Below are 21,701 nucleotides of genomic sequence, written 5' to 3' on the forward strand. Positions count from 1 at the left end.
GCGGGCACGCAAATTATATGAGTCAGAGCGGACCTTTAGAACGGTTTGCGAATCATTTGAGTCAGAGCGAATCTCTAGAGCGGGTTCGCGAATCATTTGAGTCAGAGCGGATCTTTAGAGCGGTTTGCGAATCATTTGAGTCAGAGCGAATCTCTAGAGCGGGTTCGCGAATCATTTGAGTCAGAGCGGATCTTTAGAGCGGTTTGCGAATCATTTGAGTCAGAGTGGACCTTTAGAGCGGACCTTTAGAGCGGGTTCGCGAATCATTTGAGTCAGAGTGGACCTTTAGAGCGGACCTTTAGAGCGGATTCGCGAATCATTTGAGTCAGAGCGGATCTTTAGAGCGGATTCGCAAACTCAAATGGTCGAAAAACTCCCATGTTATTTTCTAACTTTAAAAATAATTTCAAAATCACACTACATCGCTACAGAAGTACTGACCCAGTGTTTGCAAAGTGAACATGCAAAGAAGATCAAACACCCTTAACAAAACAGGTAAAACAGCGATGTAGGGCGATTTTGAAGTTGAGGGAGAAAATGAGATGGGAGTTTTTCGACATACCCTAACTGTATTGAACCGGAAAAAACTGAGTTCAGGCAGAGCAAGACAAGATGAGCATTTGAGGTTAAAAAGTACATAAATTGTAATTTAAAAAATAAATAAATAAATAACCGATTGCTAGATAAGACCCTTCTTCCTCAGCTGGGATCGTTTGAATCCTCATTTAAACTGCATTTTGGAAGTTTAAACTCGGGGCACCATAGAAGTCCACTATACAGAGAAAAATCCTGAAATGTTTTCCTTAAAAAACAAAAATAATTTCTTTATGACTGAAGAAAGTCAAGAACATAATGGATGACAAGAGGGTGAGTACATTATCTGCACATTTTTGTTCTGGATGTGAACAAATGGATACTTCTTTTTCTATAAGTGTAACTTCTCAGATGTTCCTCCTGAAAAAAATATCCACTGAAGAGTCTTTCTGAAGAGCTTTCAACAGTTTCTCGAAAAATGCTTAGATGTGCCAAAGTCTGCAGTTAAAATATTTTGCACATTTGCTTGTGTTTTGATTTTTCATAAGGATATTCATGAAAAAAAAACATTTCCGTCACAAGCAAATGTCCTTCTACTCTCTCCCGGAAGACGTGAAAACAAGTTTTATCTTTAGCGTTGAGAAAAAGGGTGGGTGTGTGAAAAAGATCTCGTCAGACACACACACACACACACACACACACACACACACACACACACACACACACACACACACACACACGAAAAAGGACAACACTTAGAGTACGTGAATAACTACACGGCTCAATCTGCGCAGGGCTTGGGATCTGTCTGTTGGCCTTGCGGGTGTTTCTCAGGGCGAGACGCTCCGAGTCTTTAACAAGCACGGCCACACTGACAGAGTTGTCACAGCGACGGCGTTTCCAATAGAATACCTGATTAAACCGGCACAGCTGTCAGACCACAGTCCTCATTTGGAGCCCAAAGCTCTGCATTTCAAATAGCAATGGCATGAATGAGAGCGAGGAGGCAAACGGAGGCATGGATCTTCACAGGAAAGGCCAGAAAGCGGGATTACAGGAGCGAGATCAGATCGAGATGAACGCTGAGTTTGACCTTCACCGTAGAGCTCCTGCTTTCTGCAGTGGAAACTTCACATACTGTACTGCCACGAGACCAGAGCCGCTGGAATCGCTTTACACAAATTTCACACAGTAGCTCTGTTACAAAACCTAGGGAGCTGAGTAAATACAGCACATGCTGTGCACAGCATCGAGGTTGCTCGAAAAACGCCTTATGAGGAAAAAATAAATCAAAGATGGCAGATGAGTAGGGAAAAAATGCCAGTTTTTTATAAGTAATGTTAGGTAATGCAATTAACTAATGGCACAAGTGTTACCAAATTAGCCAGCTTTATGGCATTAACTAATAAATAGCTTGTATACATTGCCATTCAAAAGTTTCTCATTGCTTATCAAGGCTATGCTTGTTTGAAATATGTGACCCTGGACCAAAAAAAAAAAGTCTTAAGTCGCTGGGGTGTATTTGTAGCAATAGCCAAAAATACATAGTGTGGGTCAAAATTATTGATTTTTCTTTTATGCCAAAAATCATTAGGCAATTAAGTAAAGATCATGTTCCATGAAGATTTTTTGTAAAATTCCTACTATAAATATATCAAAATGTAATTTTTGATTAGTAATATGCATTGTTAAGAACATAATTTGGACAACTTTAAAGGTGATTTTCTCAGTATTTAGATTTTTTTGCACCCTCAGATTGCAGATTTTCAAATAGATGTATCTCGGCCAAATGTCCTATCCTAACAAACCATATATCAATAGAAAGCTTATTTATTGAGCTTTCATATGATGCATATATCTCAGTTTTGTCCAATTTAACCTTATGACTGGTTTTGTGGTCCAGGGTCACATATTACAATGTAAAAAAAATTTTTTTTTTCTATTTTAATATTGAAATTCAAATGTACTCCTGTGACCAAAGCTGAATTTTCAGCATCAGTGTTACATGATCCTTCAGAAATAATTCTAATATGCTGATCTATTATCAGTGCTGAAAACAGTTGACCTGCTTAAAGGAGTAGTTCACTTTCAGAACAAAAATTTACAGATAATGTACTCACCCCCTTGTCATCCAAGATGTTCATGTCTTTCTTTCTTCAGTCGTAAGGAAATTATGTTTTTTGAGGAAAACATTTCAGGATTTCTCTCCATATAATGGACTTCTATAGTGCCCCCGAGTTTGAACTTCCAAAAAACAGCTTCAAAGGGCTCTAAACGATCCCAGCCGAGGAAAGAAGGGTCTTATCTAGCAAAATGATGGGTTATTTTCTAAAACAAATTTACAAATTATACACTTTTTAATCTTAAATGCTCGTCTTGTCTAGCTCAGCAAGACGAGCATTTGAGATTAAAAAGTGTTTTTAGAAAATGACCGATTGTTTCGCTAGATAAGACCCTTCTTCCTCGGCTGGGATCATTTAGAGCCCTTGGAAGCTATTTAAACAGCATTTTGGAAGTTCAAACTCGGGGGCAAGAAGTCTTTACGAAATTTCTTTACGACTGAAGAAAGAAAGACATGAACATCTTGGATGACAAGGTGGTGAGTAGGCTACATTATCTGTAAATTCTTGTTCTGAATGTGAACTACTACTACTTTAACTGAAAGCAAAACTCAGAGTGTAGCCCGACCCTGTGACCTTTTTAAACTCTATCTGTAAGAGTAAAGCACACATCAGCTGACAAATCACGCTGTTAGTATATAAGAGCAAAATCTGTAGCGGCCGATCCTGTCAGACGCTGACAGCGGTTCTGTGTGGAACGAAAGACGTGAGACACACAGCTGCCAGCGCAACAGAAACTACAGGTGAGGTCTGTATAGCTTATCCGCAGAGACGTTTAGTGTCAGTTCGCACAGAGTTCAGGAGTTTTTGGGCCAGTTTTTGTGAGTGTGTGTGTCTTTACTGAATGAATAAGAGATTAATAAATGTCCCTTCTGGCCTGGACAGCATCTATTATTCTCCAGCAGCTTTTTGTGTAAAGGACTAACAATGATTCACCATTCAATGCTGAACATCAAAGAGAGTGCATGGTTGTTTTTTTCGACTGGTCGTGTTTGTCTCTACCTCTGTGCATGAGTGTTTGGTCTTCATCTATATGCACCTGGGTCACACAAACTCTCTCTGCATCCTCCTCATCTGTATGTGCGTCTCGCCGCCTCTCTCTATTTCTCTCTCTTTCTCTCTCTCAATGCTAATAGCTTGCCGCATTGTCCTCAAACGCTGGTCTGAACCTCCGTACGTGAGGTGAGAATCTCTAGGGATCTCGCCATACGGAAATGTCACAACTGCAATCTCTCTTATGATGCACCTTTCATTTGCAACTTTCACCGCTCGCGATTTGGATGTTCAGTGTTCATCTCAGATATTTAAATGGCGTAGTGCTGCAAAAGCCAAAGGGAAGTGGACCAGAAAATGCAATTTGACAACCAAAAGACTAAAGAGTGTTTGATCAGATCAGGCATTCCTAACCTGTCAGATGAAGCCCTATAACTTATATATAGGTGCATCTCAATAAATTAGAATGTTGTGGAAAAGTTCATTTATTTCAGTAATTCAACTCAAATTGTGAAACTTTATTAAATAAATGCAATGCACACAGACTATACTAGTTTAAGTCTTTGGTTCTTTTAATTGTGATGATTTGGCTCACATTTAACAAAAACCCACCAATCCACGATCTTAACAAATTAGAATATGCTGACCTGCCAATCAGCGAATCAACTCAAAACCCCTGCAAAGGTTTCCTGAGCCTTCAAAATAGTCTCTCAGTTTGGTTCACTAGGCTACACAATCATGGGGAAGACTGCTGATCTGACAGTTGTCCAGTAGACAATCACTGACACCCTTCACAAGGAGGGTAAGCCACAAACATTCATTGCCAAAGAAGCTGGCTGTTCACAGAGTGCTGCATCCAAGCATGTTAACAGAAAGTTGAGTGGAAGAAGCTTTGAGAGGCTTGTCAAGCAAAAAAAACTTCACAAGGAATACATCTGTTTGTCATACTATATACGTTTGTGATGCCTAAATGCACTTTTAATTTTTATTGTTTTATTTTCTTCATTCAGACAAAATTGTGTAAATATAAAACATTTTATTTAGACAAATTAGTATAACTTTAATATTGGCCATTTATGGGTCATCACCATAAAACTAGCTTATTTTAGCTTATGGTCAGAATTTCAACATCTCTAATAAAAATACATAGCACATGATTTAGATGATTTGCCATCATCTAATGCTCACTTCAAGTTAATCTTAAATATTTTTTCATTTTTTTATTGCACATGCTTATTTGCCATATTTTTACATTTCTATGACTTTTGACATTATCTTATACTTGCGTTAATCTTTTAACATTTTTGTTTATTTAAAAAAAATATATATATTCTTACCTTTTTATTTAATAACACTATTGAAAGTAATCTTTAGCAAATCTTAAAATAATCATATCTAGAATAAAAAAAATATGAAGAATATCTGTTTGTCATACTGTATATTATATGTTTGTGATGCCTAATTTCGCTTTTAGTTTTTATTGCTTTATTTTATTTATTCAGACAAGATTGTGTAAATATTAAACATTTTATTTAGACAAATTAGTATATTTTTGTATTCGCCATTTATTTTTAGCTTATTAGCCAGAATTTTTTATTTTTATTTAATAAGTATCTTAATTTAATTTAGTATCTAAATCTCAAAATATTAATATGTATTTGCCACACTGTACATTATTATGTTATAATGCCTAATTTAATTTGATTATAATTTTTTATTTTATTTATTTAGACAGATTTGCACATTTTATTTAGACAAAATAGTATATACTGTATATACACACACACTGCCATTTCAAAAGGTCGGGATCTATAAGACTTATAATGTTTTTTTTTTTTTTTTTAATCTCTCTTAAGATCATTAAGACTGCATTTATTTGATTAAAAATACAGGGGGGGGGGGGGGGGGGGATTGTAATATTGCAAAATGTTATTACAATATAAAACAATGGTTTCTATTTCAATATACTTTAAAATACAATTCATTCCTGTGATGCAAAGCTGAATTTTCATCAGCCATTACTCCATTCTGAATTGTCACATGATCCTTTAGAAATCATTCTAATATGCTGATTTATTATTAAAATGATTTGTGTTGGCAACAGCTGTGCTGCCAAATATTTTTTGAAACCTTTGAATCTTTTTTTAGGATTCTTTGATGAATAAAAGATAAAAAGAACAGCATTTATTTAAAAATATAATACCCTTTCTAACAATGTAAGTCTTTGCTATCATTTTTTATCAGTTTAACATCCTTGCAGATTAAAATTATTTATTTATTTAAAAATAAAGAATAAAAATGTACCGACCCCAAACTTTTGAACAATAGTGTATATTGTAAATAAATGCTGTTCTTTTTTTCTTTAAATTGATCAAAAACACAATATTGATATGCATAAACTTAACACATAAAAAATATTTTAAATAGAATTTTAATAAAATATGCAAATTTTCAGACACAGTCAGCCAAATCAGATTAAATTTTTACTGAATGAATGATGCACTGTCTGAATAAAATAAAATAATTATTTTATTGTGTATTATCTTTTATATAAAATAGAGAGTTATTAATAAAATATAAATAAAATAAAATATCTAAATACAATACCTAAAAATAAAACAACAGGTATCTTTTTTTTTATTAATAACATTTAACATTTAAAATATTTTAAATTAATTTTTAGACAAAGTCAGCTAAATCAGATTAGAACATTATTCTGGTAAATTTTCAATAAATGCATGATGCACTGTCTAAATAAAATAAATGGGTATTTTATTTATATTTCATTAATAACTCTGTTTTATATAAAATATAATACACACACAACAAAATGATTATTGAATAAAATGTATATACATAATATTACACAATATTGATATGCATAAACTTTTACATTTAAAATATTTTAAATCTAAAATGTAGATACATAATATTACACAATATTGCATAAACTTTTAAAACATTTTAAATATAAAATTAAACATTTTCAGGCAAATAAGATCAGACCCTTATTCTGGTAAATTTTCACATCTAAAAAAAAAATAATAATAATAATAAATATTATATTTTATTAACTCTATTTTATATAAAGATACATACACAATAAAATAATTAATATATAAAATGTATATACATAATCTGTTTGTGTGTTTATAATAAAATTAAAATAATATAAAGTCAAACTGCCTTTCACTGGACATGTTACTATAATATTGTCTCACTAAATAAAAATTTAAAGAAGAGTAAAATAAATAAATTAAATAATGAGTAAAGTAAATAAGTAATGAGTAAATTTACTCAATGTAAAAACCAATATATAATTTAATAAGTAAAAAAACATACTAAATATAATTTAAAAGCCCTACATATTTAGTTATAAATATTTAATTTATACTTTAAAATTACATTTTCACTTTTATATGGAATAAGTTTACTAAACAAAATACTTTAAAAAAACATCAGTTCATTATATTAACCATATATCTATTCAGTTCTGTGTGGCAAACAATCCTGCTGTGATCCTGAGAACCATAAAGCACATGCTGTTTGAGGTTTCTGATAATTAGACTATCAACTTGACTCTATTACAATAATCAAATGTATTTCTGAATCACTTTGTGTGAGGGTTTGCACACGTGTGGGTGTGAAGCACCCATAAAGGCCGTCCCGATGAAGGTCCTTGAGGAAGTTTTGCACAGACTAATAAGGAAGCAGACGGCCGTATGACAGCGAACGTCCCCAGAGTCTCCCTCGCCCCAGAATCACATCACGGCCCGTCCTACAGCTGTCTGTGGAGCCGCAGAGACGCTTAGTAAGCGTTCAAAGTTCAAACTGAACAAAATAGTTATTCAGAGCCTCTTATTTCTCTCTCTTGTCTGATGATGAATCTCTAACAGGCTCAAACTGTCCTGAGTGACCAAAGAAATGGGACACGGCCTGGAATGACGCCCTGCCATACAATACCGGTGCTATCAAGAAGATCAAAACTATTATGGTTCCACTTTTCTGCCCTTGAGAGAAGCACTTAACCTCCAGAACTGCTTTAATGTGGCCGTCTGTGACCTTTGACTTCTGGCGTACAGAATCAAAGCGTATCAGCGGCAGATGATTACTAAAAAGATGGATACTTTCTTTCTCTCACTATCTTCAGGATATACTGCATATTACTTACAAAGTATGACATGAAATAGAAGCCATTATTACACAATAAACACTTCAAAATTGTTGTTACATGACCTCATTACATTGCATATGAGATATCATCTCGGGAAAACACAATTTTGTGCACATATAGCAGTCAGATAAACACATAAACTACATTTTACTGGCTCTGAACCTTCTTTAGTCAGAGTTAACTAGTATATGGAATTTATCCAAAATTAATCCTAAAGCAGGGGTTCTATCTATATTTATCCTATATGTCCTACTAAGGTGTAAATTTATTTTAAAAAAAATTGTTAACCTGGCAACATATCCTTTATGAAAAATAACCATGGTTTTACTACAAAAAAAAACAAAAAAACAGTTTTAATAGAAATATTTTTTTTTGAAAATGTTTGGATTGCCATGTTATTCTTAAGTATAGTCCAATTATAATTTGACTGATTATATAGCAAAACAGAGTAGAAATAGTTCAAAATTACAAAAATACAGTACAATGTTTTGTAGTTCTACAGTACTGTTCCACATATACTGTAAAGTTGCATTACAGTACATTGCTGTAAAACCAAAATTCAGCAACTTGCTGCAACTGTGCTGCCAGTAACTTACTGTAAAAATACAGAGAAATTGCTAACAGTGTGTATGATGTTTTGTACTGTTTAATAAAAAAAAATTAAAAAAAAAGATTCACAATTTGAAGTCCTGATCTGAATCAGATGATTTGTGAGCTATCTCTGAATTTCTATTCTAAATCAAATGATTTCACGCTCTGAAAGCCAATCTGAATGAGGATTTGAAATCATATCTTTCAGTTCACTAAATGATTCACGACTCACTCTTTGAAGTCCCGATCGGAATCAAATGATTTGCGAACCAAAGATTGTGAACCATCTCTGAAGTTCCAATCTAAATCAAATGAATCGTGATCCGTGCTCCGAAAGCCCGATCTGAATAATGATTTGCGAACCATCATATCTTTCAATTTGCAGAATAATTCACAATTCACCCTTTGAAGTCCCGATCTGAATCAAAAGATTCGTGAACCTGCTCAGAAGTTCCAATCTGAATGAAGTGATTTGTGATTAATGCTCCGAAAGCCTAAACATGAATAATGATAGGCAAACCATCATATCTTTCAATTTACAAAATGATGCACGATACAAGCTTTGAAGTCCCAATCCCAATCAAAAGATTTTTGAACCCGCTTAGAAGTTCCAATCTGAATCAAATGATTCGCGCCCCATGCTTCAAAAGCCTTATCTGAGTAATGACTTGCGAACCATCGTTTCTAGGGATGCACCGATACCAATCGGCCGATAAAGCTTGCGCGTTTTGTCAGTAAAGCCGGTTCTGTAATCAGCGGTAAATGCCGCTGATTACAGAACCGGCTTTACTGACAAAACGCGCAAGTTATCGACCGATAAGGATCGGTGCATCCCTAATCGTTTCAGATCGGGACTTTGGACCACATTTCATAAATCTTTCAATTCGCGAAATGATTCACAAATCATTCCACTCCGAAGTTCAGATCCAAATCAAATCATTCACGATCCGTGCTTCGAAAACCAGATATGAAAAAATTTCTATCATATCTTTCAGTTTGTGAAATGATTCACCATACATGATTTGAAGTCCCGATCTTGAAGACTATCATTTCAGATCGGGTCCTCGGAGCATGTGTTATGAATCTCTCAATTCGTGAAATGATTCGCGAACCTGCTCCGAAGTTCAGATCCACATCAAATGATTCACAATACGTGCTCCGGCCAAAGTCCAAGACGAATTGATATGATTTGCGATACACGCTTTGATTATGATCGAGTTTGTAGCTTAATTCACTGTTTTTTTTTTCAAATATTTTTGGCACTGCAATAGAGGGTTAGCACTTACGTCACAATTTGATCAATTTATCCGGATGTGGGCCATATTGGATTTTGGCAGTCTATAGTATTCCAAATGTTTTTTACGTTTCGACCAATTAGTACAGCCCAAAACATGACAATAACTGAGCATTTTCAGCAGCAATAATCAGCAAAATATGCAAGTTTCGTTAGGTTCAGTGGCATTGCTTACATTCAGTGCCGATTGATGACACATCGTAAAAACACTCTATACAGTTGTTGAACACATACAGTAGTTGTTGAAACCAACACTGTAAACAAAATCTGTAGAAATTACAGTATTACTGGCAGCTGGTTGCCAGTAACTTACTGTAGATTTTAATTTTTGCTATTTACTGGCAACAGTTTGTTCAAAGTTAATTGAACATTAAACATTAACAAGTCTTTATCTTTACAGAATAAAACTAAAATAACAGCCTCATGCAAAGCATTCTGGGAACCAAAATCTGAAGGAAAAAAACAGAAAAAGGTTGATGAAGGTTTCTGGTTCCCAGAATGCTTTGCAGTAGGTTGTTATTTTATAGTTTTATTCTGTAAAGACAAAGACTTGTTAATGTTTAATGTTCATTTAACTTTGAACAAACTGTTGCCAGTAAATAACATAAATTAAAAATCTACAGTAAGTTACTGGCAACCAGCTGCAGAACTACAGCGAATTTTTTACAGTGAAAGGCTGATTTAATAAGAAAGCACATTGTTTTTACAATTAAAAAATGGCCAAAGTACAGTATCTAGACATAAAATGAATGGGATTTTCTTTTCACCATGTGCTGTATATCTGTCTGAGTCTTGATATCTCTATCTGTGTGTGAAGGAGCAGCGTTTGTCCTCTGACTGAATAATGCAGACGCTTGTGTGTCTGTTTACAGAAAAAACGCTGCACTTTTTGTTCTGCAAACCGAACAAGTCTGACGAGGTCAAACTCTAGAATGAGCCGCCTGCAAACCGGCGCATGAATTCACCGTTCTGTCGGCACATTTCCAGAACAAGAGGCGAAACATCCATTTAAATCCAGAGGTCACGCGGCAGCTGAAACGCTGAATAATTTGTTCTCTGTGACTTTCCACACACACACACACACACACACACACACACACACACACGTTGGGTTTACATGTTTTATGGGGACATTCCATTGGCGTAATGGTTTTCATACTGTACAAACTGTACTTTCTATCGCCCTACACCTAAACTTAGCCCTCACAGGAGATTGTGCACACTTTTACTTCATCAAAAAAACTCATTGTGCATGATTTATAAGCCTGTTTCCTCATGGGGACCTGAGAAATGTCCCCACAAGGTCAAAATCTACTGGTATTCCTATCCTTGTGGGGACATTTGGTCCCCCAACGTGATGAATACCAGGTATGTACACACACACACACACACACACACACACACACACACACACACACACACACACACACACACACACACACACACACACACATGTTGGGTTTACATGTTTTATGGGGACATTCCATAGGCGTAATGGTTTTCATACTGTACAAACTGTACTTTCTATCGCCCTACACCTACCCTACACCTAAACCTAGCCCTCACAGGAGATTGTGCACACTTTTACTTCATCAAAAAAACTCATTGTGCATGATTTATAAGCATGTTTCCTCATGGGGACCTGAGAAATGTCCCCACATGGTCAAAATCTACTGGTATTCCTATCCTTGTGGGGACATTTGGTCCCCCAACGTGATGAATACCAGGTACACACGCACACACACACACACACACACAAAAGACTAAATACTGCTTAAAGAAATAGTTTTCAAATAAACTCTATGCCTTTGAGAAACGACTGCTTGTTTAAGACCTTGATTCTCAAGGTTTGTTTATTTGAATATTGTCTAAGATCTGCTGGAAATTCAACAAAGCAGCAAAATCTCTTGTATTTAGTGATGTTTGCTAATGCAAGCCGTTTGATAATACTGTAAAAAATGATTTTCTTTCTCAGCTTTTTTGTCTTTTTTTCTAGTTTTCTAGTTCAAATATCTAATGCAGTCAGAAAAATGACATTTATTTACAATTAATAATATTTTGTCATGTTTTAAGCATAAAGTCACTTCATTTTGATCAAGTTGTCAGTGCAGTAAATTTAATATGGCAATTTTAAATTTAAACAGAAAGGCATAATTAATGTGCACATATATATAGATATGTGACCCTGGACGTAGCAATTATTAGGATATCAAGTAAAGATCATGTTCCATGAAGATATTTTGTAAAATTCCTATGGCAAATATATCAAAACTTAATTTTTGGTTAGTAATATGCATTGCTAAGAACTTCATTTGGACAACTTTAAAGGTGATTTTCCAATATTTTGCACCCTCAGATTCCAGATTTTCAAAAAGTTGTATCTCTATCCTAACAAACAATAAATCGACTGAAAGCTTATTTATTCAGATGATATATAAATCTCAATTAAAAAAAAAACATATATATATAAAAGCTTCAAGTACAGTGTTACCAAAGATTTTAGCGATCAACCAATATTTAAAAAAAACTACCAAAAATGGATATTTTTTAATGTAATATTATTAATAATATTAGATTTGTTTTTACCTTAGACATCATATTCACTATTCACTTGCAAAACAAAGACAAAACATTTAGATATTTATTTTATCTCTAATAAAAATATGCACAATAATTTAGATAATTTAACAATCACTTCGAATTAATCTTTAAAACATTTTTTGCTTTAATTTCATTTTAATTTAATAACATTTTCTCTATAATAACAATGTCTCTGTAATAACATCCATGACAAAAAATTTGAATATCTGTTTGCCATACAGTAGAATATACAAATTGTGATGCTTAAATTAAAAAAACAACCATTTTTAGTTTATAGTATTTGATTTTATTTGTTTATTTAGATTAAATATTGGCCATTTATTGGCTATAACCATAGAACTGGCTAATTTCAGCTTATTTGCCAGAATTTGAATATTTTTAAAAATATGTATACACAGCACATAATTTAGATTATATTTGCCATCATCTAATGCTCACTTCAAGTTATTTAATGTTTTTATTTTCAATTTTAATTTAACAATCTTTAGAAAATAATAAAAACACATGAGTATCAACAAAAAAGTTTGTAATTGTAATAAATAACAAAATTGTGTAAATAACATTTATTTTATTTAGCAAAATAAATAAATAAATAAAGAAGTAGTAATAAAAAAAAAATCTAAAATAAAAAATATATATTTCTTAATAAAAAAAGATTTCGATTTTAAATACAGTAAATGCTGTTCTTTTTAATGTTCGATTCATCAAAAAATCCTGAAAGGAGTATCACAGGTTCCAAAAAGTATATTTTCTAAAGGATCATGTGACACTTAAGACTGGAGTAATCATACTGAAAATTCTGCTTTACATCACAGAAATAAATTCTTTTTTAAAGTATATTAAAATATAAAACCACTATTTTAAATTGCAATAATATTTCACAATATTACAGTTTTTTTTCTGTATTTTTGATCAAATAAATATAGCCTTGATGAGCAGAAAAGACTCCTTTAAAAAAACATTATAAAATCTCACTGATCCCAAATTTTGAATGGTAATGTGTATATACAAACATCATATATTTTAATATTGGCCATGTATTATTTATTATAAACTATCTAATTTGACTTTATTAGCCAGATCTAATATCGCATTTAACAATACAAAGCACATGATTATTGGGTAAAAATTAGGAAGTGAATGAATTACGGTGCAGATATTCTGCCAGGATTAAAACGGCTTGAAACGGGTCGTGAGCGCAGATTCAAACTCCACCGGCTTAAACTGTAAACGATTCCAACCGCAGGGATTAGTTGGAAAAGGCATGCTGGGAAAAAGCACGAGAGAGAGCGAGAGAGAGAGAGAGAGAGAGAGAGAGAGAGAGAGAGAGAGAGCGTTTTTGGGTCTGCCCCTCAGGTTGCATCCTTCCAGAAAGTGGTTTTCTCCTTTATATATTCCTGAAGCTCTTGCCCTGGCTGCATTTTACCCCATTCATCCCTTTTGGGTTGTTTTCAGCAGTGATTAAATTAAAAAACAACAGCTCCACTGGGGACAATAATACAGAGCTACAAAAAAAATGCTTTTGGAGACCCTCGGGAGAGCACTTCAGCAGTTATCGAGTGGGCCGATTACAGCGTGAATAAACAGCACTGTGTTTGAGTCTTCCGCTTCCCTCTCTAAACAAAAATAGAAAATATTTTGCTGAACTCAGAACGGCCTCGCGCTAATTAGCGTACTGTAATTGGAAGGCATTACGGTAAGATCCTGCAGCCGGCCTGAAACGAACAGGCCTGTCATGACAAATCACGTTATTCATCAAATATCCAGCAGAACTGCCCATTTCAACACTGACCTCTGAAACCAATCAAAGCTGGATAGAGTTTCATGAAGCTACAAGGACATTTTCAGGACATGCTTTCCCTCAGATCTACTGTCAGAAAAAGGTCAGTATTGTTTACAAGATCTGATCTGGAATAGACTTTGTTTGGTTAAGTATTAGACTCATTAAAGCAATAATTCACCTAAAAATGAAAATGAGATGAAAAAGTATTCACCCTCAGACCATGTAAGATGCAGATGAGTTTGTTTCTTCATCAGATTTGGAGAAATGTAGCATTACATCACTTGCTCACCAATGCATCCATTGCAGTAAATGGGTGCCATCAGAATGAAAGTCCAAGTAGTGGATAAAAACATCACAATAATCCACAAGTAATCCACACCACTCTAGTCCATCAATTAATGTCTTGTGAAGTGGAAAGCTGTTTGTATGGCATTTAAACAACTTTTTCACTGAAGGAAGCAATAGTATTGATTATAGACTAAGACTATGGACATTGGATATGATTATGGACTATGGATATTTTAACAGAAAGTAGTGGTTTACAGTTAAAAAATATCCTAATGATGAATTTCTTTCTTATTGATGGATTAATGTGATGTTTTTTTTTTTTTATCAGCTTTGGACTGACGGCACCCATTCACTGCAGAGGATCCATTGGTGAGCAAGTGATCTAAATGCTAAATTTCTCAAACTCATGAAGAAACAAACTCAGCAACATCTTGGCTGGCCTGAGGGTGAGTACATATATTGCAAATTTTAATTTTTGGGTAAACTGATCTATTGAAAATAAAGCATAACTGGTGGCTGCTGTGTTCTCAAACGTGCACTAAACTCACAGCACATGCAAGTTCACTGCATTCACTGTGAACTGAGCCATTCTGAGATGCGGAAAACACCGGATCATGAGCTTATCGCCTGAACGAAGTGTGCACTTCTCTTTGAAATGCACAGCGAAAACAGACTTGATGACGTGATTAAGCCATATTGTGCTTTCGGTTTTAGTTTGTTTGACAGATACCGGGCTAAAACATAATGGCCCAAAACACAACTTTAAAGGAGTAGTTCACTTTTAGAACAAACATTTACAGATAATGTACTCACCCCCTGGTCATCCAAGATGTTCATGTCTTTCTTCAGTCGTTGAGGAAAACATTTCAGGATTTCTCTTCATATAATGAACTTCTATGGTGCCCCGAATTTGAACTTTTAAAATGCAGCTTCAAATGGCTCTAAGCAATCACAGCCAAGGAAAAAAGGGTCTTATCTAGCAAAACGATCAGTTATTTTCTAAAAATAAATAAATAAAAAAACAAAACAAAAAATATATATTTTATCTAGCTCTCTGCATACTCTGTGTAGAGATTAAAAAGTATATAAATTGTAAACGTTTTTAGAAAATAACCGATCATTTTGCTAGATAAGACCCTTCTGCCTCGGCTGGGATCATTTACAGCCCTTTGAAGCTGCACTTAAACTACATTTTAGAAGTTCAAACTCAGGGGCACCATAGAAGTCCATTATATAGAGAGAAATCCTGAAATGTTTTCCTCAGAAAACACAATTTCTTTACGACTGAATAAAGAAAGACATGAACATCTTGGATGACAAGGGGGTGTGTACATTATCTGTAAATTTTTGTTCTGAAAGTGGACTACTCCTTTAAAGACCTTTTATGTTAGAATAAGTTTAAATATATGTTGGAAACTACACTTTTTGCCTATTGTTTTATATTGTCATATATCGAGTTTTGCTATCACGATCCCACAATATTGATAATACCGTTACATCCCCAGTAATACTATTCATAAAATGCCTTGTAGGTTTATGAAATTAAATAATGTCAAAATGTCTTAAAGGAGAAGTTCACTTCCAGAACAAAAATTTACAGATAATGTACTCACCCCCTTGTCAGTCTTTAATAATATCCACAATGGGTAAATCCAAACATGAAGGGCAGGAACGAACGCACGCGTACAGAACCTCAAGACTGGACCACCAATCACAGAACTGAATACAACTTATAAAGGGTAGATAATGAGACAGACAGGTGATGGTGATTCATTAATAATGACTAAACGAGGACAGGAAATAGGAACAACCATATATGGGCACATGAGGGAGCAACCAGCACAAACAGTCCAGTGGGGGTGTGACACTAGATGTTCATGTCTTGCTTTCTTCAGGGGTAAAGAAATTATGTTTTTTGAGGAAAACATTTCAGGATTTCTCTCCATATAATGGAATTTTATGGTGCCCCTGAGTTTGAACTTCCAAAATGCAGTTTAAATGCAGCTTTAATGGGCTCTAAATGACCCCAGCCGAGGAAGTAGGGTCTTATCTAGCAAAACGATCAAATATTTTCTAAAAAAAAAAAAAAATATTGACAACTTATATACTTTTTAACCACAAACGCTTGTCTTGGTCTAGCTCTGTGTGAACTGTGTGTATTCCTGTTTATGACAGTTAGGGTATGTTGAAAAACTCCCATCTCATTTTATTTCCATTTCACTCAGAGCTAGACCAAGATGAACATTTGTGGTTAAAAAGCATATAAATTGTAAAGTTTTTTGGAAATTAACTAATCGTTTCACTAGATAAGACCCTTATTCCTCAGCTGGGTTTAGAGCCCTTTGAAGCTGCACTTTTTTTTTAAACTGCATTTTGGAAGTTTAAACTCGAGGGACCATATATATCCATTATATGGAGAGAAATCCTGAAATGTTTTCCTCAAAAAACATAATTTCTTCACGACTGAAGAAAGAAAGACAGAACTTCTTGGATGACAAGGGGGTAAATATGTTTTTGAAAGTAAATCGCCAATCTCAATCTACATATGCATCTATCTTCGTGTGAATCATTCATGATGCAGCTTCACCCACAGCAGAAGTGAGTATACAGGTTTTTTTATGCATCTTTGAAAATGGCCTTTCTTAATAATGTGCTAGTTAGCCAGTTTCGTGGCTAAATGCGGCTAAAGTAAACATGATGACTCGTCATCCCATGGCAGAGAGGGGCGGGGCAAGCAGAGCTCATTAGCATTTAAAGGAACATGCAACAGAATAGCTTGTTCTAAAAAAGACTGATTTTGACAAGGTAAAAAGAGTGTTTTTACACTACCATTGAGAAATTTTAACCAAAGTATGTTATAGACTTCTCATTAAGACCCTAAAGAATCATATCAACTTGTGGAAAATGGACATCCGATGACCCCTTTAATCAAAATGTTTTAGTGTTTATATCTCATAGAAACCTGAACTGGAAGACCCGCTGGCTCCCCGCATAGGATCATGGGCCGTATGTTGTGTCTGGAGCACCGCCAGAGGGGTTTTCGAGGTCTTTTCACCCAGATGAAGGTCAGTCCTGAGGAGAGACGCTAAATGATGGTGTCAGTCGGAGTTCTTCGGGCTCCATGCGAAGCTTTTCAATTGTCAGCCTGATCTAGGGACCGAACGGCGGCCGGTCGCTCTGTATCGCTCTCTCTGTCTCTCTGTTTTCCTCGGGGAAATCGCTGACAGAACAACATGATATCCGCACTATATGAGCTCCACTTCACGTAGAAAGAGACTCGGTATCTGAAGATCTCTTCTGTGCACTTCTATTCAAATTCAGGAGATGCGTTGCGGTTCAACCCGCAGTTTAAATTCGCTCGGATGCTGCTTTGATTTTCTACTCGGTGCGCTGATATATTCACCTTAATTTAATTGCTTTTCTGTAGCTGCTGAATTGAACAAGGCTTTGCGAGAACTCATCTATGTAGAAATATCATTTTTGTGACTAACAAATCAAGTGGGTGACTGATGTGAAAATGTCATGTTTGAGAGGGAGGAATTACACGATGAAGCTCTAATCAAGGCTGGATGTGCAGCAACCAACTCCACTCTCAGTTCACAGCAGACCGCTTTGTATCTAGCTGAAGAAATGTGTCATATTACATTAAAAATAGTCCACATTACTCACATTATAGAGAGAAAAATACTTTGCTCAAGAAATGCTACTATAAAATGATGGGTGACCAGAGGCCAGTGAATAAAATGACCTGGTTAGAAACATGACAGCCTCATATTTTTATCACCTCATTCATCAAAAAAGTGCTGTTCAGTATAAAAAAATAAAAAATAAATAAGTAAAAAATAAAAACAGAAATATCAAGTCAAAAATCAAGAAACATCATGAAATAAATGCTATAAAAAATCTTCAGCATAATCAAGTCAGGGCAATGTAAGTTATATTGTTATCAATATATAAATAATAAAATAAAATGAAATAAAATGTTATAATAAATGCAAAAAATTAAATGATTTAATGCCTCAGTAAGTGAACGTATAGTCACTTCATATAAATACATTACAAATTCACTAAAATAAAATAAAATAAAATAAATATTAACATAAATGCAAAAACATAAAATGAATTAATGCCTTAGTAAGTGAACTTATGGTCACTTATGATAAATACATTAAAAATTTGCAATAATAAATAAAATAAAATATCGATGAGCAAAATAAACATTATTTTAAATTAACCTCAAAAGATAAAATGAATTAATGCCTCAGTAGGTAAACTTATAGTCACTTATCACTTAAATTACAAATTCACAATATTAAAAATAAAATAAAATAAAATAATTATTAAAATAAATGCAAAAGATAAAATGAATTAATGCCTCAGTAGGTAAACTTATAGTCACTTATCACTTAAATTACAAATTCACAATATTAAAAATAAAATAAAATAAAATAAAATTATTATTAAAATAAATGCAAAAGATAAAATGAATTAATGCCTCAGTAAGTGAACTTATGGTCACTTCTGATAAATACATTACAAATTCACAATAATAAATAAAATAAATAATAAATGCAAAAAAAAATAATTAATGCCTCAGTAAATTAATTTATGGTCACTTATCACTTTAGACAAATATCACAAATTTGCAATAATAAATTAAATAAAATCAAATAAAATAAATAGTTTTGACTATTTATTGGCCGAGATGCAGTATATATATATATATATATTAAAATTTGCAATAAGCTTATGTCAGCTTATATTAACTAAACTTATGTTCAGTACATATTTTGCATATTCACTATAATTCATCTGTAAATTAAAGGACAATGTTCTAACTGGATTCATTATAATGAGACGGCAAGAAAGCAGATTCATTAGTCCATTTTTATCTCTGCCTAATCACAAATCTTTGCTGTTAAAATGAAAGTCTGAAGCACGATTATGTATGACACACCAATCAGTCTCGAAAGAATTTGCATATCACATTGCTTTGCTTCGTTATAATTCAAAAAGAATTTCAAAACTTTAGTGAATTAAATCTGATTAATGCACCAATTATATTGAAATGATAACATCAGGGCTTCAGTGCACATCTCAACATGTTTCTGCAAACGGTCTTGTCAGAGCATTTGCGTTATGAACGTTAGAGTGTGTTCCCAGCTCAAAAGAGCAGAAAAAAGATTTTCGATGATAAGACCCTTTCAACTACAACCACACTTGATTTGTACTTCAGAAGGCATCACATAAAACACCACCAATCTGACGCTCGCACCAAACAAACATGCCGAGAGGACCAAAATGGTGCTGCAGCTTCAGGAAAGCTACATTACGGAGAAGAAGAAAGGCATAGCGTGGCTCCTTTGAGAGTGCGGGTCAATCCCACTGTACATTTGCAGTTCTCGAGTGTCTGAGTGTGCAGTCGAGCAGAACGGACCCCTTTCCTGAGAGCAGATAAAAGAGACGCTCTCGCCAAAGAGCCCATGCCGTGTTCATCAGTCACAGCATGAGAGAGCAGGCAGACGGATCCATCGACATTTCAGCTTTGCAGCCAATCCTCAAGGTGTTTCTGGGTTTTCCATCGACCTGCTCTGTTGGCCATTACAATATTTGGTGGCAAAGACACGATCACTGTAAATTGGATTTTATTCAGGGATAAAATTAAACCGAATGCACAGGTAGAATATGAGCACACATTTAACCACAGACGAAAGACGAGTTTCCTAAAGCACCAAGGTGAACATCAGCAGCATGCCAGTCGTACTTAAACCAACAGTTAAAAAAAAAAAAAAAAATCTGCTGAAAATTTCCTTACACTCAGGCCATGCAAGAGTACATCAGATTTGGAGAAATGCAGCATTACATCACTTGCTCACCAATGGATCCTCTGCAGTCAATGGGTGCCGTCAGAATGAGAGTCAAAACAGTGGATAAAAACAAAACAATAAATCATCATTAAGAAACAAATCCATCATTATTATGTCTATAATCCATAATTACACTTCCACCAGTGAAAATGTCATCTTGTCTAAAGCAGGAGAGAAATATGCACGGACCAAGCACTGTTTACAAGCCAAAACAGTCCAAAGAATTCTTAAAATACAAAGCTTTCCACTATACAAAATGTTAATTGATGAACTGGAGTGGTGTGGATTACTTGTGGATTATTGTGATGTTTTTATCAGCTGTTTAAACTCTCGTTCTGACGGCACCCATTCACTACAGAGGATCAATTGGTGAGCAAGTGGTGTAATGCTGAAAAAAAGTCAAAATCATGTATTTGATGGTTTATTGTGATGTTTTTATCAGCTGTTTGGACTCTCATTCTGATGGCACCCATTCACTGCAGAGGATCCATTGGTGGCCAAGTGATGTAATGCTACATTTCTCTGAATCTGATGAAGAAACAAACTCATCTACATCCTGGATGGCCTCAGGATGAGAAAAATCATCAACATCTTGGATGACCTGAGGACGAGGTGCAAAAGTCATTTCATCTAAATCAGGAGAGAAATATCCACATATCAAGCACCGTTTACAAATCCAAAACAGTTCTGAAAACACACAGCTTTTCACTACACAAGATGTTAACTGATGGATTGGTGTGGTGTGGATTACTTGTGGATTATTGTGATGTTTTTATCAGCTGTTTGGACACTTATTCTGATGGCACCCATTTACTGCAATGGAACTATTAGTAAGAAAATGATGTAATGCTACTTTTATTCAAATCTGGATGAAGAAACAAACTCATCTACATCTTGGATGGCCTGAGGAACAGTACTTAATCTGTGCATGTTTCTATCCTGATTCAGAAAATATTATTTTTTTCACTGAAGGAAGCATTATTTTTATGAATTATGGATATTTTAGCCAAAAGTAATGGTTTGAAGTTAAAAACATCAAAATTATGTATTTGATTGTTTATTGTGATGTTTTTTTCAGCTGTTTGGACTCTCATTCTGACGGCACCCATTCACTGCAGAGGATCCACTGGTGAGCAAGTGATGTAATGCTACATTTCTCCAAATCTGATGAAGAAACAAACTCATCTACATCCTGGATGGACTCAGGATGAGAAAAAATTTAGCATGTAAACAGTGTTTAATCTGTGCATGTTTCTCTCCTGATTCAGATAAAACGACTTTTTCACTGGAAGAAGCGTTATTATGGATTACGGACTCACATTTTTGCAAAAAAGCAATGGTTTGAAGTAAAAACAATAAAATGATGTATTTGATAGTTTATTACAGTGTTTTATCAGCAGTTCAGACTCTCATTCTGAAGGCACCCATTCATTGCAATGGATCCATCAGGGAGCAA

The 21,701-nt window shown here is 34.5% G+C and overlaps 1 protein-coding gene across 1 annotated transcript in view; it reads left to right on the forward strand.

Annotated features, from left to right (window-relative positions):
- Positions 1 to 1,522: 1,522 nt before the first annotated feature.
- quoa (quattro a) overlaps positions 1,523 to 21,701 on the forward strand; it is a 149,712-nt gene continuing 129,533 nt past the window's right edge. The window contains 1 exon segment of the mRNA XM_073822759.1: positions 1,523 to 1,673. Coding sequence (XP_073678860.1) covers positions 1,523 to 1,673 — 151 coding nt within the window.

This window comes from Garra rufa, chromosome 18, assembly GCF_049309525.1.
Source record: "Garra rufa chromosome 18, GarRuf1.0, whole genome shotgun sequence".
Classification (NCBI taxonomy): domain Eukaryota; kingdom Metazoa; phylum Chordata; class Actinopteri; order Cypriniformes; family Cyprinidae; genus Garra; species Garra rufa.